Source organism: Argentina anserina, chromosome 1 (genome assembly GCF_933775445.1).
Source record: "Argentina anserina chromosome 1, drPotAnse1.1, whole genome shotgun sequence".
Classification (NCBI taxonomy): Eukaryota; Viridiplantae; Streptophyta; class Magnoliopsida; order Rosales; family Rosaceae; genus Argentina; species Argentina anserina.
The window spans coordinates 6290580-6308774 of NC_065872.1; the positions used below are offsets into that span (position 1 = coordinate 6290580).

An 18195-nucleotide genomic window follows, 5' to 3' on the forward strand; every position below is an offset into this window, starting at 1 on the left:
TACACCATTGGTGGTAGATAATTGAAATGTGTCATTAATTGGAAAAAAACAGTATAGGTTGAAAGCCTAAACATGATCACATATTATTGAATAGTGGAGAACCACTCTCAAGGTGAAAGTGAAAAGCTTTGCTCTGTAGCTTTAAAGCTTTTTACAACATGAAAAAAGAGATAAGGGAATTGATTCATTGAGGTATATATTAATTTATTTCTACAAAATTGAAGAACAGTAATAATCCACTCTTCAGTTGATGCTGAGATGTTGTGTGGCAGTCCAAGAGCTACCAGGCTCTAGCTGGACATTTCCAATCTGATATGAACACGAAGGATAGAGTTCAGTTAAGTTAGTATATTGCTGCAATTATGACTCATTCGTCATAATCAGTCTAGCTATTTGATGAGTGAGCAACCTCAATTATTAAGAAAAATTCCACTTTGCGACACCGCTCATTTTTTGACCAAGTTAAATGCTCCTGAAGAAACAGGGAGGTTTATTACCTGTGCATTTTCCACACAAACAAAATCCTTGTAGCACGCTTCCATAGTCAGATATGGATTCCATAAAACAGTGTCCGACCAACTACATGTGGAAAATGGGATAGTGAAGAGAAGCATGTGAAAATAAGACATGGTAAAAATCTTGCTAATAAATGAGACATCGACTGAGATTCACTTACTTTGTGTTCTTGATAGATATTATATCACCTAAACCATTATCGAGATGCAACTCATTAGGGGCATCCAGGTATACACAATCCACAAATCCAGGATAAGTGACTGCATCCCTGTGTCATTAAGATAACGATCAGAGAATGCATAACAGCTTGTACTGAAGGATTTGTAGAGATATTTCTCAAAGATGAATAGACTAGGAAAAAAACATGTTTTTTGGGGTTACTGCCATGTAGACCTTAATTTGGTTGGCATATTTACAAAAGGGAAGGCAAATGACAAATTCATTGTATAGTTGTCCTAAGATAGAAACATGCCATCAGATGCTACAAACCTTTCTTCGATGCCCTCCAATGGATTCTTGGGATCAGGATCTTTATTTAATGTTTTGCGGCCTTTCAAACCTTTAACTGATGCCGCTTGTGCAGAAGCCTGCATGATTAATCACAAAGATAAATGGTTTTCCTCATTTTTCTCTTAGCACAACTAATGCAATCTTTTAAAGGTTATGCTCTGCCCTGCTCTACTGGTTATGCCCAATAATAAAAACTAAATCTCTCAACAGAAAATGATTATACTTACACTGAAGTAAGTATGCAGCGCGGTACTGAATGAAAATGGCTTGCTGTCTGTATTTTTTATAACAAGTTCGGTGGAAAGGCTCTTTGTTTGCAAAGTAATCTGAGCCAAGGAAGATACATAAGAACTTAGAATTTTGTTTTCCACTACATTTCCCAAAACACAAAACTATATGGAGCAGTCTACATATTACAATAACAAAAACTATTCCTGAATGCAATGTAATTCCAACTCAGAAATTAGTTAGCAATTTAAGCAGACAAGCATCATTTTTGTATCGAGAATGTGTGAACTAACCTTGTATAAAGCTTGAAAACTGAAATCCCACATGGCACGACTGTAAGGACTCTCTTTCAGTTCTAAAGTTAAGACAGGATCTCCTTGTACATTTTCAGAATCAACAATTTCCCAGTCCATATTTCTTGCAAAGCCATGCTATAAATTGAACAAACATCTCCAAACCTTAGAACAGTATCAGAAGGCAGAATAATGCAGTGATATGATTAGGCAGCACAAGAAAGAGCGAAATTTCCAGAAGGGGTATCCTTGATGGTAGGACAAGATTCTTTTTTTTTTTTTCTTTTTTTTAATTTAAAAAAGAATAAGGGGGGAAAAGAACTAAAACATATATGACGGGTTGCTTTTAAGTTATCACTTGAAAACAGTGTTCTTAGTTATCCAAGACCAAGACTTCTAGTCAACGAGTCAAACAACCAACAATTCTGTACGTGACCCTTCACACCATTTTGACCCTTGCAGGCTGCACAGTTCACATGCACTTAAACTATCTTGAGGAAGTGTTGCATGCATCTCACATGACTCTTTCTTTCTGACTATAAGAACCAGGGTTGGGGGTCTTATTCTCTCACAAAAAAATGAGAATGGAAGGTCTAAGTACTGAGGGAGATATAGTGAAGAAGCTGTATGTGAGAATCGGAAGAAATTATCCCCGTCCCATTGACACGTAATTGTGTTGAAGTATTGGGTTTAATTTCTTCCAATATCTCACCTCCAGCTTTTGCAACAGTTTGCCTAAGTTTCCTGATGAAAGTAACAAGAAATATCAGTTCAGAGTGCAAAGTTGCAGATGAGAATTGGAGAAAATTAAAACCCAATCACAATGCAAAGCTGCACGGTGGGTTTAATTTCCTCCAATATCTTATCTCCAACTTACACTAAAGTAAATGTCCATAGCATTAGATTACTGCTAATAATCAGAGTGCAAAGTTGTAGGTAAGAATTGGAGGAAATTAAACCCAATATGCCTAATCTCTGCTGCAAGGTGGGTTTAATTTTCTCCAATATCTTATATCCAGCTTACACTAAAGTAACTGTCCATGGCATCAGATTACTGCTAATGACCAGAGTGCGAAGTTGTACGTAAGAATTGGAGGAAACTAAACCCAATATGCATAATGTCTGCTGCAAGGTGGGTTTAATTTTCTCCAATATCTTATTTCCAGCTAACACTTTTTTTAAATGCTGACAAACGTCCAATTACCGCTGATAGTCAGAGTGCAAAGTTGTAGATAAGAATTGGAGGAAATTAAACCCAATATGCAAAATGCCTGCTACAATGTGGGTTTAGTTTCCTCCAATATCTTATCTCCAGCTTACACTAAAGTAAATGCCAATAGTATCAGATTACTGCTAATGCTGCATCACTAAATTGCAAACTATTTGAAACTAAACCTACGTAATAGCAACTTCATTGATTATCTTCTTCTTCTTCACTTACTTTTATTTTGTTCTTTTTCCACTTGAGAAGATAATTAGTTTGTTCATGAGAACTGGTAGGTATAGGAAGAATGATAGAAGGGATAGTACCTGCTGCATTGGCCCGGGTCCAAACTGTGGGAAACAATGAGGAATTCCTCCACTATCCGAACAGAGATATAGTCAGTATCTGACGAAAACCCCAACCTTTCAGGCAACAATTATAACTCAAAGACCACATGCTCGTGTAGTCATGTTCAAGCAAATTGTGTTCTGCTCTTAGAACTAAATGAAAATCACATGCACTTCATCCAATTCAATTATCAGTCAAAGATTCCCCACATTCATTGCACAATGACCCCAAAAGAGGTTTGTGAATAATCATTTCAGATGTTCTCTATCTAATAGACATTAAAAACTCAATATGAGGCCTAAACCGAACCAGAACCTTATGAATTTAAGCTAATTTTCTCTCAAATTTTAAACTTTAAACCGTTAGGAACCAATAACTTTTGGAAAGTTCAACATCAAAGCGAGAAATGCAAACACAAATCCGAAACAACCTGATCGGTTTCTGCCCATTAAAGACAGCGTCAGGCCTCACAAAAAGCAGGTCTTTCCCATTCGGTACTTTCCAAGAAGTAATGCACCCACCAAATAGATACACATCTGCCTCACTGAAACCAACACATTCAAATAACCCATTAGCACAAAAATCTCAACTTTTCAATTGCATATGCAAATTTAGCTACACATACAAATAACCCATATAGAATAAAGACACAAACTTTTCATCCGCATCATGCAAATTCAGCAACACATTCAATCACCCATTAGAATCAGAAAGTCAAACCTTCATTAGCCTTATCTAAATCCCATCTCAAACCCAACAAATCATCACAATGTACCTGCCGCTGGAACCGGTCAAAACGACCTTTGGCAAGTTCCCCTGTCCTTCTGTAACCTTAACTCCAGAAGTGGCAATCTCCTTGTACGAACTGGCCATAGCAATAACAGGCGACCTTTGAAAACTACACCTGATTCATTTCAATAGTGTTGTGTGAACATTACAGGCTGTAGTAGACGAATGAGTGAGTGCAATGAGAGGAGAAGAATTAACAGACCGATTGACTCGGCTAAGGTTTAGTGGAGTGAGGGCAGGGAGTGAAATGTGCATACAAGCCATCGCCGTGTTCTTCGATTCTGTGACTCTCTCCACTCCATTTATATCTTCACAAGACACAACCCGCCAAGCCCAAAAAGTATACTTCCTCGGATATTCTTTTCACTGGCTATAGAGTATGCTAGTGAGTTGGACTCTTTTGGTTCTTATATTGCTCAGGCCCGGATTAGGTCCAAGTCAACATTGTCATTGCAGTCACAAAAATGAAAAACCTGACCAATCGACCTGTCACCGGAAATGTCCCATGTTTCAAGAACCAGCACCAACTTTTGTATGGCAAGCCATGAGTAGCGATCTTTAACACCACAAATGATGACTCGACGCATGCACAATTAGCAATGATTGGTTGATTACGATAAGATTTTTGGAGCAAGATACAAGAATTCAAACTGAATGTCCATGCAGCTAGCACACTACGTAAAAGTGTAAAACTCAGTTAATATTTGCTCACATGCATGCATTCTCCGATTAAATGTGAATACGTAACTAAATAATTAAATCGTAAATAACTCTATAATCTATATGCGATTAGTACATTCAAATGAAGCATTAAAGAGCAAGCTTCGCTAGTTCGCTAATACTATCTGTCTATCTTGAGCTAGCTATATGAGCTACTCCATATATAGTTAATATGAGCCATATATGAATTCAACCAATTAGTCAGCCCTTGCGCTTAGTTTCTAATGCTGTTGTCTTCTGCTCAGAGAGATTTTGAACTTGGAATGACATGTTTTTTTTACTCTTTTCAAGAACATTAATTATAACTAAATATCATATCTGTGGATAAAAGGTTTATAAATTTTGTTAGAAACTTTTTCTAAATTTCACATATGACTGGTGTTGAAGGCCTAGCTAGCTAATGTTTTTCGTTCGTTGAACCATGAGACAGAGGTCATAGAGGATCTGATCTCCTTGCTTCTTCTCCCCAACATTATCGTCACTCCAAAGAAAGACAACTGGTCAAAACCCTAATCCTCTCTGGCATCAATCATATATTTCCCTCAACAAAGTAAAACTTTTGCACAACGAACCCTTATAAGTTACGAACCCTTATAAGTTACGACCCCTTTTCCTAATTAAAGCTGAACGAAAATACCTCATTGAATTTCTTTTTCTAAAGACAACTGGTCAAAACCCTAATCCTTTCGGCATCAATCACATCTTTCCCTCAAGAAAGTAAATTTTGTGCACAACGAACCCAAGTTGTCATCTTTTCCTAAAAGCTAAACGAAAATACCTCATTTCTTCTTCTACAGCATCCCGTTGATATCACTCCCCCAGACAATTTTTCATGCACCCTTTTGCTAAAGTAGTTCAATTGAGACTTCCGCATCACTATCACTCCCTCAAAATTTTGTGCAAAATCTTTTTTCTTAAAAGTATAGCTAAATTAAAGAAGATCACTTATTCTCCAAACAACCCCGTCGTGATCACTCAAGAAATTGTGCATTTGTTCACAACTCGGCCTTTTGCTCAACCTACCTTACTAGCACAACCCTTGTCCTTGTGCTAAAGGTAGAGCTAAATTCAGCACTAGTGATTAATTCTGCAGCTTCCGATCTCCATCACTATCTTGATAGCCACTGAATAAAGACCTTAGTTATGGAGATCATAAGCTGGGGAAGAAATAAAGACTATATGGTGTGCTGATTAGTGAGGGGAAGCTGGAGAAGAAATAAAGACTAGACGATCTGCCGAATTTAGCTATACCTTGACAGTGATGGGGAAATGTAGAAGAAATAAAGACTAGACGTTAGAAATGCTGTGCTGAATTGGCTATACCTTTAGCTAGAAAAAGGACAAGGATTGCGCTAGCAAGGTTCAACATACCTGTAGATGTTTCCTATGGATTCGAAAGACATGAAACTCGGTTTCAATAGCTTCTGCTCAAACCCACCACGTACCACACCCGGCCCTCTATATATTAACACAACCCCCCGTAGTTAAGAAAACAAAAACCCGAGTATACTCATCGCTTAGTTTGCTCAAAACTTATCTCCGCTCAACACATTTCACAATCCTTGCTCCGTCTTATCAAATTTCAATCATGAAACTTTCTCCTTCATAACAGTTCAAACAGAGCAATTCCAGTACATATATAAAGCCTAACGAAACACGCAAATTCTTCCTTGGTCGCAATAACCCGATACGCCCCTTCTCAGATTCTTCCCACAAACACAAGAAAACCCTAGCAACTTGTTTGGCATCATTTTCTTTGCTGCTCTATCCGTACTCAACATAGTACGTACTCTTGCGAAAGTAGCATGGTCGATTTTCCATATCAATGGCCACCCTCTGTCGTACGACGTGAACGTTGTAATGTGACTAATGTCTTCATCTTCAACGTTGTTCTAATAGATTTCGCAAAACACGCTGCCCCTTCGACCTTCGCCATTGTCACTTTCATGGTGCCAACACTTCTCACCTTCATTCAGATCAAATTCCCGGCTGCCGGAACAACATCTTTCCCATTTGATACCCATCACGCCAAGTTCATGGTTGCCATGCTAAGCTTACTTGGCTCCTGCTGCTTCGCTATTGGTGCTACTTATGAGAACTACTTGTTCCCGACTCAGTCTCGCAAAGTAAGCATGGCTATGAAGCTTACAGCATCCCTTTTGGTTGCTTCACTGGTTTCGCTGCTGCTTCCCAATCCTTGGGACCGTGTGCCGTACTTCACCTACTTCTTGTATTTCACAGGTCGTTTTCTCGGCTTAATCAAAAATATAATTCTGCCATATTACCGCCACGTTGTTGATGGGTTTGTGCGAAGGTCGCGCGCGCGTCAACGGAGGTTGAGAGAAACGCGCCCACCGTTGCCGGTGACAGTTAGTCTGCGAACTATCTCCAACTGGCCGGCCGGCCAATTGCGAATCTTGGATTAATCACGGAAGTGACAACAGTCAGCTAGTGTAATTTGTAGTGCTTATTGCTTATTACTTTATTAATCCTCAACACATATGGAGTTAGGTTTGTCTTTTTCAGCTTTGTTTCTCTTTCTTTATATATAAAGGTGATTTATAGAGACCATTGTATCATGCAGTATAATCTTTTTTGTTTTCTCAAAAGGGAAAATCAGTCTATTCAGACTCATGTCATGATAATTATTTTACATATCCAACGCTCTCATTTTAAAAATAAAATAAGACTTCGTAGCGCACACATCATACACCATCGTATAGGCGGAGCTACATCAAGTTTTATGCGTGCCATGGCATGACACCCCTAAACTATTTTAGTTTACATAATAGCAGTCCTTAACTGCTTCAATTCGGTGTAGGAACTTGTATGTAGAACATCATATATATGACCCGCCTTAATCATTGCGTGCTAAAACTGTTAATCGCTTGATGTGCACTTATAATATATAGCTCCCCTTTGTATCATCTTAATACATAATATAGACCACCTATGTTCATTTATATAGATTGAAGAAACTTAATGATTTTAATGTGATTCTGTAAGAGAGACTCTTCGAAATGAGAGGATTCATAATCATTCAATAATGTATGAAAATAAACAAGAGGATTCACAAAATGAAATACTCCGACTCCGAGCTCATGACTATAATGATATGTTTACTTACTCGGAATAGAGTTGTATTCCCCCAGAATCAATTCCATTCTGGTGTTTACGTGTGTAGATGAATGAGATTTGTGGTAGGTCCCACCATCTAAATACGGAATTAGTTCTTGAAAAGACACATAATCGTAATATTGAGGGAGGAGGTCGGAATGAGGGGGGGATGACAAATTCTTCCAAAAATATCCTCATTCAATTAACTACCCAACCCTAGTAAACATGCATTAGTCTTGAGCAACCATTATTCACAACAACATAAGAGAATAAACGAAAGAAACGTTGCCGCTACAAGGTAAACCTAGATCCCATGTTGTGGTAGTGTTCTTATCCTTTGTTCTTCAATCATCTTCTCTTCTCTCTTTAGTTCTCATTTCTACATCACAAGTTGGCATGATCTTTGTTGAAATCTTCACAAGATTTAGCTTCAATCTTTCTTCTTTTTTTTACTTGAAATATATCCAAGAATTTGATACCCAATGTTGAGCTTGTGAGGAAATTGAGCATGCCTTAGTCTGGGTAATACCCATTTCATGATTGCTTATGCTAATATTATGATGAGAAACTATGCCTCAGTGTATTACCCAATGTTGAGCTTGTGAGGAAATTAGGCATGCCTCAGACTTCTTTAAAAAAATCAGATTTGGGATCTATCAATTTTGGAAATTGTATTCAAAATTCGGAATAGTATGGTTCTATGGATATATGTTATTTTGCTGAATTGAAAATTTATAATTTTTTATCCATTGTGATATCTTTCTTACGTGACATCCACACCCTCCATAATTAGCTAGGTTCAAATTCATGTTTACTTTCCAATTCTATCCAAATAAACAAGAACTATTTAACAATTCCTTGATTCAAGAGGAGGAAATGAAAGATGAACAGAGCTAGGTATGCATCACTTTTAAGACCCTAGAATGTTTATGTTGCCAATCATGTGTTTCCCCTCACCCTTATCACTATCCACTCCTTTAATCATTATTGGCCAAGGTAAAGCTCTGATACCAACTCAGATTCATGTTTGGTATAATGGAATGTAATGTTTATATATCCATCAATCTGCTGGACTTAATTCATGTTTGTATGAATTCTCATATTGAACATTGTCCTACATTATGCTAATATTATGATGAGAAATCCTAACTACTTATACCTCCATTTTTAGGTATTGAAATTGCTGGGTTTAGTGAATTTTGAACCTTTGAGCTGACCATCTTCGCAAGATATTGCTTCTCTAGTTGGATTTGATATATGGGTTTTTATGTATCTTGATTGAAAGTTATTTCCTTGCATTGGAAATTACAATTTGAAGATTGTCTCTGGGCCATGTTTGATTTTTAATCTTTTATTCAATGTTTTCCTTGGACTATCATATGTTATAATATTGGTTGGATACTTGATTGAATAATTGGTTTTATGTGATGTAGATATATATGGCTCGTCTAAGTTTGTCCAGAAAAATACTTATCACCATTAATGCATTGTTTGCCAACCTTCAAATACTATTTGCTGTGTTTGTTGCCGGTTATGAGTATATCAACCTAGCTGTAAAAAAAACATCGTCAACCAAGTCGATCCTCAACCACTAGACTATATAAACAAGTAGAGTACATGTATTCTCTTGTTTATTGGAGTGATGCTATATGTATTGATCAACTGAGAATGGATAGACAATCCTTTCATAAGTTGTGTCAAATTTTAGCTAGTAAAGGCCAACTAAGGGCAACCAAAAATGTGTTAGTAGAGGAGATGGTAGCCATTTTTTAATATTCTAGCACACCATAAGAAGAATCATATTTATGGGAAATCTCTGATCAGCTTGATATATATACTCATCAAGTGGGCAGAACCAAAGCAAATGCTTGCAATTTTAACTTATTTTGTAATGTGTTTGAGTTTCTTGAGTATTGATTAATCAGTATTGGTGCATGTAATAGTAGCTTTTGCTATAAGTATAGATTTATGGGAAATTTCTAATTAGCTTATGATATTCACTAATCAAGTGGGCAGAACCAAAGCAATTGTACTTTATAGCTTCATTGATTTTATGAATTTCCAACGTTACATATCTGTTGCATATTTTAATCAAGCGTTGCAAAAGAAACACCGATGAGAGAGTGATTTTTATCCAATTTGTAAAAGGGTATTTTAGTAATTAACCTAAATTTAACTCTGATTTCTTATCGTAAGTAAATAACAACAATCGTAATTAATATCATTCTCATCAAGCATTATTCTATTATGTCTCTTATTCATTCCGATTCATATTCCTTACTAATTTTATTGTGGATAAGTAAACGCAAAGATTTGCAACACGTACTGAACGGGTCGGATCCACCTCAATATGGCTCCGACCACATAACTTTATATAGAAAAATAAATCCACAATTTTTTGTCGCTTAAAAACACAATTGTGTAATCGATGCCGGGACTAGGATCGCTGGTGAAGAACCAGCGTCTGTTAAACGCAGTGGTCCAGAGGTTTCAGAGATGCATGACCACCACAACAGCCGTCATGAGCTTCGGCGACGGCAACCACGGCGCTCTGGGTTTGCCCACTTCCTTAATGGGCCTCGGTGTCGACGCCTACGAACCCACCCGTGTCCCTTTTCTGCCTTCCGACATCACCAGCGTCACCGCCGGGCATTATCACTCCCTCGCCGTCACTTCCGACGGTCAGCTTTGGGCTTGGGGACGTGACCTCGAGGCCCAGCTCGGCCGTGGCGGTTCTTCCCCGAGGTAAAGGTTTCAGCTTCACAGCTTCTTTCTGTTGTTTGAGCTCTAAGGAGTAGCATAAATTACCCTTTTAGCCCTTTGTAGTTCTATTATTGTGTAGTAATTGATTTGAGTTTGAGAATTCAGAGAAAATAGTTATGTTAATGCAGTTAATGACAACTGTAATGTTACTAGTCTTGTGCTTGTTGTTAGATAAATAACTTTTCAAGAGTAAAATTCAGTAATGTAATTTGTTAATGTGGTGGCAAAGATTAACCAAAGACATGGACTTTTTTGTTTTATTTTTGGATTGATGTTGAAGACCCCATTTTGATGGAGTTCCTGATTGTTGTGTCACTTACTTTCTGCATTTTATATGAATTGAAAAATGGTGAAATGTGGGATATTGAGCAGTTGTTATTAGCAGAGATTTGTGGAATGAGCCAAGGCGAGTACCAGGGTTGGATCGAGTGAATGTTTATTCTGCATTTGCATCTGGTGTCCTTTCTGCGGCTATTGGAGATGATGGTTCTTTGTGGGTTTGGGGGAAGTCAAAGCGTGGGCAGCTTGGTCTGGGAGAGCAAGTCATGGAGGCTGTGGTGCCTTCCCGAGTTGAAGCACTTTCTGGAGAGAAAATAACCCTTATGCTTAAGATAGGAATACTGAATGATACGCAATGATACAATCTTTCCGATTGGCTAGAAATGGAATTAAAATGCATGAACTTTGTCTAGGATATTTGAATGTTGTTTACTTCACAAGATGGAAGTTGTTGGAGCACAAATGTTCTGTGGCAGGTTGCACTTGGTTGGGGGCATGCTGTTGCATTGACTGAGGATGGAAAGTTGTTTGGTTGGGGTTATTTTGCTGATGGTAGGTTAGGAAGCATTAAAGAATTTTCGAAGACATCTCAACTAGAATCTACTTCGAGTAATCAAGAACTGTCCAGTTCATCTTTTGAAGCTGCTGAGAAGTTGGTTTTAGATGGAATGGCCGAGGAAAATAGCATGCCAATAGTTTGGGAACCCAGTTTAGTGAGGGAACTACATTGTACTAAAGTAATAGACATTGCATGTGGTCTTGAACTCTTGATCATCCATTAATTCTTTGTGGTAGGTTTACAGATATATGCTTCTGCAGATATAGATATCTGCTCGAGGATGTTTGTTCTAATTGTAGAGTTGTTTCAGGTGATGGGACACTACTGAGCTGTGGGAGCAACGTATATGGTCATTTGGGAAGAGAAAAACAGGATTTAGGATTGCTTCCTGTTGATATAAGCTTCTGTCCAATGTCTATAGCAGCCGGGCTTGGCCATTCATTGGCAATTTGCCAGGTTCCATCGTCAGATGTTATAGGAGGAGCAGCTGGAATTGATACATGGGGCTGGAACCAGACCTCTCAGCTCGGTAGGGGTGGACCAGAAAATATTCCATTGGGAGTTGAAGGATTGGAAGGGGAAACTCCCGTATCAGTATCAGGAGGTCGCGTGCATTCCATTGCTCTCACGTCTAAGAGAGAAGTTTGGGTTTGGGGTTCTGGTAAGAATGGAAGGCTTGGGTTAGGAAGCTCGTATGACGAACCTGAACCAATTTTGCTGGACTCTGTAGAGGATTGTATCAGGATTTGATCATAATTTGGTCTTAATTGCCGAATGACATGAAATATCTAAATGATTTTGTATCATCACTTTTGTGCTTCACTCAGCTTCATGTTCACTTTGATGAGATTCTATATTGCTGCAAGTTATCCTGAAGTATCAGTCCTCATTTCCTCCAGAATATGAACACCAGCCAACAAAAGAAACAAAAATAATGGTGCTGCAAGTTATCCTGAAGTATCAATCCTCATTATAAATGATTTTTAGGATTGAAGAGGGAATGGTTCCAACTGCAATGGACAATGCATTGTCCAGCCATCTTCATTTCCTTTGTTATGGTGGAATGTCAATGTATAATAACTTTGTCTGATCGCGTGGTCGTTCGTTTGAGATTGAGATGACAGAAACAAAATAGAATCGTATATTATGGATTCAAAGTGAAAAATCTCTAGAATGTTGACTTTCACTTGGTACAAGAGAAATATATGGAAGAAGAAGATTTTACACAGTAGGCTTGGTGTATTTGTTACATTACAATCTCACACAAATAAACTTCTGCTTTAGTGCTTTTGCAGTAGTTGTTGTTTGCATATTCTGAGAAACCTTATAACCTTCTGCAACTTCTGCAGGAGGTGCAAAGTATGCGTTACTCCAAATTAAACCAGATTGGTGTCCGTGAATCATCAGCATTGTGGAAGGTCCTTAGGCGGAGGCAGAACAGATTGATGTTTGCCCAGTCCATCTTCAACAACAAATGCCATCTTCAATCCCCATCCGGTATGAAGCTCCAAATGACAGTGCATAAACCAAACGCCTAGACATCCAAATAAGGATAAGCTTAATACACTAATGATGATGAATAATCTAGCATTGCTTAGACGATGTGGTTTCAGAAAATGTAGTTTGGTGCCATACCTGGATTATCAGCTCTGAAACGAATGGCAGTCCAACCACCCGTGGGAACGCTGACGGTATTTCTCTCAACAGGATCAACTAAGTTGTACTTTGCCGGGTCCTTGGCAGGATCAAAGTTCCCAATGCCGGTCCCAACAACAAAGAAGTTGTATCCATGAAGATGGAATGGATGTGACTCCACTGTTAGAAGATTAGTGTCCTGCAAAACCAACTCAACTGTAGAGTTGAACGCAATCTTGCTCAGCCTGGTGCCTTTTGAAGTACCAAGATTGGCTGTGAGGGGTGCACCAGTATAGTTGAAAGGAGTTGGTGGCTTGTCAGGGAAGTTAGTCTTAAACACCCCTGTGATGTTGAAGTAATGAGCTTGCAAAAGCGCAACCTGGGGCATCTCAAAAGTGATATTATTCAAGGAAGCAACAAATCGTGTTCCGTTGAGGCAACTTGGGCAAGATTGTGTTCCAAAACCAACAGTGATGAACAGGTGTCTGTCAACTTTGAGAGGAACATTTGCTGGGAATTTTGGTGTGTTTAGGCTTTTGAGCTTCTTGTTGTACCCTAAAGCAAAAGTGGTGTCATTAGAGGAAGGAAGTTGGGGAAGGATTGGTAGAACAGAGTTGGGGACTCCTCTATATTGAAGTATGGCCGTGACAGTCTTGTTGTCTATTTGAAGTGGAGCATCCATGAAAGGCCTAGCAGCCATGAAGTACCTATTTGGGACTTGATTAGCTTGGACCAGAACGTTTGTGGTTTGGCCTGGTGCAATTCGTATGGCTTGAGTAGTGAATGGTTTAGTGTAAACTGCATCAACCTCCACTACTGTCAAGTTGTGACCAGCAATGCCAAAGAAAAGTTCGTCGTTGAGCGCTGCGTTGATGATTCTCAATAGATATGTCTTCCCCTGCTCAACCTCCATTGCATATGTATCTGAACCATGAAAATAGACCAATATGTTCAATTTAGAAGTTTGTATGGTAGGTTGGCTTTAATTATCAAATGTTCTAAAGCTTGTAATTTTAGTTTTTCAGGCATCAATGCAAAAGAGACTGGGAAATGGCTTGCTTACGCTTCTCCGAACATGGAAACAATGGCCCTGGCTTGCCATTGATGGTGTGAGCATCTGAGGAGTTTGGAGGCAAGCCCATCTTGTTTCCTTGCTTGACAACTTCTTCAACATCCGCATTCCACCACTCTCCTAGTACAATCTCGGCTTCCCTATGTGGCTGTGGAAACGGAAATGGGGTGCCTTGTTTAGGCATGATGACAATTGCTCCATAGACAGTGGCTCTTAGCCAGAAGATATGTGCATGCCACCACAAAGTTCCTCTTTGGCCTGTTACATTGAAGGCATAGGTGTAGCTATTTCCAGTCTGGATAGGACATTGTGTCACATATGCTGGTCCATCCGCCCAACCATTTCGGTACTGTTTCAATCCATGCCTGTAATAACATTGCAATGAGATGGAATATCAATGTTAACGTTTCTCCAGCTAAAACATAACATGTCATATTGTCTACCAAATCAATGTTTATTTCTTACCAGTGAATTGACATGTTATATTGTGCATGGTTTGTAACATTGACAAGAACGCTATCTCCTTCCCTGGCATAGATCGTTGGCCCCGGAAACCTCCCATTTACAGTGACAATGGGTTTTGCATGACACAATCTACTCACATTCTTCACTTGTATCTGTCAAAGCACAAAGATGTATGTCATCAAACCACTGTACGTACCTCTCTATCCCCTTATTTCTGAGCCATGATTGTATTGATATCATAATAAATCAATAATAACTTACATCAAATTGGTATTTCTTTATGGCAGCTTCTGCTGGAGAAGTGAATGAACCAAGAAACAAGGCAAAGAAAACAATGGCCAACCCACAAAAAATCGGATTCCAGCTGCTAATGCTAGCCATTTTCTCTGGCTTGGATAGAACAAATTCAACTGTGATGTGTTTATATGATGATGCATATTGGAGCCAGAAATCTCAAATATTTATATGAATCCTTCCATTAGTTTGTTACACGGGGCTGGTTCATTAGGTGAGATTTGTGAAGGGTCCTAGCTTGGAAGCAAAATACTGATAAGGACTACACTGGCTTTGACTGACTTTAAGGCTGGGATTGCTATAAACCGAAGGAGAAGTTTACAGGAACCCCAGATTTTAAAACCATAAAGGATAGATATGAAAGGCATATATCTGATATATATGGAAATTAACCGAGACCCGAATGCAGATCGAGCTAAGCTAGGTCTACTAAACTTTACCTTTAAGGTTGAGGGATCGATTTAATAATCAAGATGATATGCGTAATGAAATTGATCTTTGGTTTCAAATTGAGCGCCAACTATGCAATGGAAATGCTTTACTGCTGGTATGTTTCTCTGGGTCAGATGTCATTCTCTAAAAACCTGGTTAAGTTATTAACGATTTTTGTACGTGTATATCAAAGATCTCATAGAAGGTGAATCATTAATTGTTTCTTTTTAGGCAAGGAGAGTTTTAATTCCTTCTGGCAATTAGGGTTGTTTTCATTTTTGCTTATTGGTAAAAGCTAAGCTTGAAGATGATAAAAGAGAGATTACTTTTCTCTTTGTATTCAAACATGAAGAAGATAAGAGTTGTTACAACAAAATATAGCTTTCTGAAATTACACAGAATACTGACACGTGTAGATCAGAAGCTATGATTAACTAAAGATTGAGAGAAGCTAAGCTTTTGCTAATACAGACTTAAACGATTGGGGCATCATTTCATTAAGCTACTTCCAAAACAGATTTCCTCTTGCTTCTAGCCAAAGCATTATGTAATGGAACTGCAGATACAGATATATGTAACAGATACAACTTATTGTTGGCTTAACTACTTTATAATATACTTTCTCAAATTAAAGTTCTTCCATCTCTTCATATATCAAAGCTCGTGAGTTCTGCATATGTACGTACGTAGGGATTTTCTACAATGAAGACCTGCACTTGCATCAGTCGAGCATGTCATAAAACGCTGCTATATATAAATATATATAGTACAGTACGTACCAGTGTACCACTATGTGCTCCAATGGTATGCCTACCTTCAACTCTTCAAAAGTACTTAATTTGGGATTTCCGGATCGATCAAGCTTTTGTTACCAGGATGCGTGAGGAGCAATATGAGCTCAATAGCTATCTAAATCAATTTTAATTAATTAACACAATAGCACACCTTTGCATTGTTTAAGTTTTTTCAGTTTAATAGCAAATTATACTAAAACTAATTTCAAGCTGATGACACCTACCTCAAGTTGACTATTGTTGGTGCGTATAACAAAAGCTTAGACAGTTAGACATAATGATATATATACATTGATAGATCTCCTCCAATATGCCGTTCATAATGCTATTTATGCATGTTTCATTGACATTGATATGTACCTTAAATTAGTAATCACAGTATAAGCTACTGGCGAAAATTAGGTTTACATTTGCTATTACTTAATTTATAACATGTTAAGTTTCAAACATCGATCAGCCAGACTCAATTACTGCAAGTGAAAACCAAAAGCCGCAGCTGTTTTGTTGCCAATTCATGTATTAGTATAGGGGACAAATTGATTTTGCCAATAGTTTTATATCTGATGTTGATATACCATCAAAATGCATGTACCTAATTACGGGCGTATTAATTTGCTTGATATTCATTATAGTTTAAGTCATATCGCAAATGAGTAATTAATTCAAGCTATTCTTGCCGGTCCTGGGGACTCGTCATTGTGTCTAGCTAATATCAGATATTCATAACTTGCACATATAAACCTGTACGTACTTGCCCAGATCTTCGAACGATCGACAGAAACAGTAACATAAATCATGACGTCTTAGCAGTTCTGTGGAAGAGAAGAGAAAAGGCATGGATCGCTGATTAGTAAAGGCTAGGTTCATAAACAGTATAACGATAGAGAGCGAGAAAGGAGCACTGAGCACGTCGATAAAGGCTGGCAAGGAGCTGGACAAATTTACAGTCGCCATCGAAATCCAACCAACTGATTATTATACTTGCAGCTCTGTACGTTATAGAGTATGTCTCCTCCTCAATCAAACCTTAATAATAATTGATGAGACAAATAACATGGTTGCATTATATCTAGTGGACGTCGCACGCATTAGGGCTCCACACTTTATCAACCTACCATTACCACCAGCTATCCCATGCAACAGTTGTATCTTGCCAAGAATATCTCATTGTTTACATGTTTTCGTTTGGACAATCAAACGTGCACTGGGTTTTCTTGATATTTAGTTCAGTTGGTTGACATTCTGATCCGCGCTAGCTAGGGTTTGTGTAGGTAGGACTTTCATGTTCTCCATGGATATAGAAAACTAGGAATGAAAATAAAAATGGGAATAATGACTGAAATGAACAATATTAATTGATTATGTTTACTCTAATTATTAAAGTAGGGAATTGTTATTAACACACCTTATATATATTTTATTACTTTTTTAATGCACCCTACAACTTTTACTTGGTTCTTATTGGTTTATATCATTAGTAGGGTGTGTCAATTATAATTAAGGGTGTGTCAATAACACCACCCTTAAAGTATTAAACTTCAAATATTTGTACATTGTTGTTGGATGGGGCTAGCTGCTAACTAGGACAGAGATTATTTACGCTAATATATGCAAAAAAACCCAAATTTAAATTTTGTTCTTAAAAACTTTTCAAGTAACAACTCTAATAAGTGATGCAAAATGCGAAAAAAACATAAATATTAAAAAAACATATATATATATATATATTGAGTAACATATATCTTGAGTAACAAAATTTATATCAAGAATATATGGGAAATCATCACTCAAATTTGCTAGCTCTGCGGAAGATAGCAAATGTATCAGTTTTAGTTCGAATTCCCTCTTGCATACACATTAACTGAAGTGTGGATTGCTAATGTATCATAGTTTTAGTTTCCCCTTGCATACATTTTAGTGTATCCTAAATATTCGAACTAAAGTGTATCATATATTAGCTATGATCGGACTTTAATAATGTGAGATTAGTGGATTATTACTAAAACAATCGGATTGTATCAATTTGTGGGATATTTCCAAGCACATTGAGCTAAAACCTAGGTTGCACGGAAACGGGGAGTTTCCGAAACGCGAAAACGTCAAAATCGAAATATAGTCCGATAGGAAACGTGACGGAAACGTCAAAAAAAAATATTTATTATATATATAAATATAAA

General features: G+C 37.8%; 4 protein-coding genes across 4 annotated transcripts; 2 read left to right on the forward strand and 2 right to left on the reverse strand.

The window, feature by feature from the left end:
• Window positions 1–47: 47 nt before the first annotated feature.
• Window positions 48–4217, reverse strand: LOC126786140 (putative glucose-6-phosphate 1-epimerase). The gene is made up of 10 exons (XM_050511876.1): window positions 4091–4217; window positions 3875–4003; window positions 3530–3643; window positions 3078–3129; window positions 1548–1685; window positions 1254–1352; window positions 1006–1103; window positions 677–784; window positions 498–579; window positions 48–309 (listed from the first exon to the last, which is right to left on the reverse strand). The coding sequence occupies exons 1-10, from the start codon at window positions 4150–4152 to the stop codon at window positions 244–246; spliced, it is 948 nt and encodes a 315-aa protein (XP_050367833.1). The 5' UTR covers window positions 4153–4217; the 3' UTR covers window positions 48–243.
• Window positions 4218–10101: 5884 nt separating this feature from the next.
• On the forward strand, window positions 10102–12584 carry LOC126790050 (uncharacterized). The gene is made up of 3 exons (XM_050516183.1): window positions 10102–10470; window positions 10874–11558; window positions 11637–12584. The coding sequence occupies exons 1-2, from the start codon at window positions 10154–10156 to the stop codon at window positions 11124–11126; spliced, it is 570 nt and encodes a 189-aa protein (XP_050372140.1). The 5' UTR covers window positions 10102–10153; the 3' UTR covers window positions 11127–11558; window positions 11637–12584.
• LOC126800646 (ultraviolet-B receptor UVR8-like) lies at window positions 11190–12076 on the forward strand. Its single transcript, XM_050528043.1, has 2 exons — window positions 11190–11419; window positions 11563–12076. Exons 1-2 carry the CDS (start codon window positions 11190–11192, stop codon window positions 12074–12076), a joined length of 744 nt encoding a protein of 247 aa, XP_050384000.1.
• A 91-nt stretch (window positions 12585–12675) lies between the features above and the next one.
• Window positions 12676–14899, reverse strand: LOC126789915 (laccase-11-like). The gene is made up of 5 exons (XM_050515998.1): window positions 14760–14899; window positions 14499–14650; window positions 14025–14398; window positions 12962–13885; window positions 12676–12860 (listed from the first exon to the last, which is right to left on the reverse strand). Exons 1-5 carry the CDS (start codon window positions 14877–14879, stop codon window positions 12730–12732), a joined length of 1701 nt encoding a protein of 566 aa, XP_050371955.1. The 5' UTR covers window positions 14880–14899; the 3' UTR covers window positions 12676–12729.
• Between the last annotated feature and the right edge of the window lie 3296 nt (window positions 14900–18195).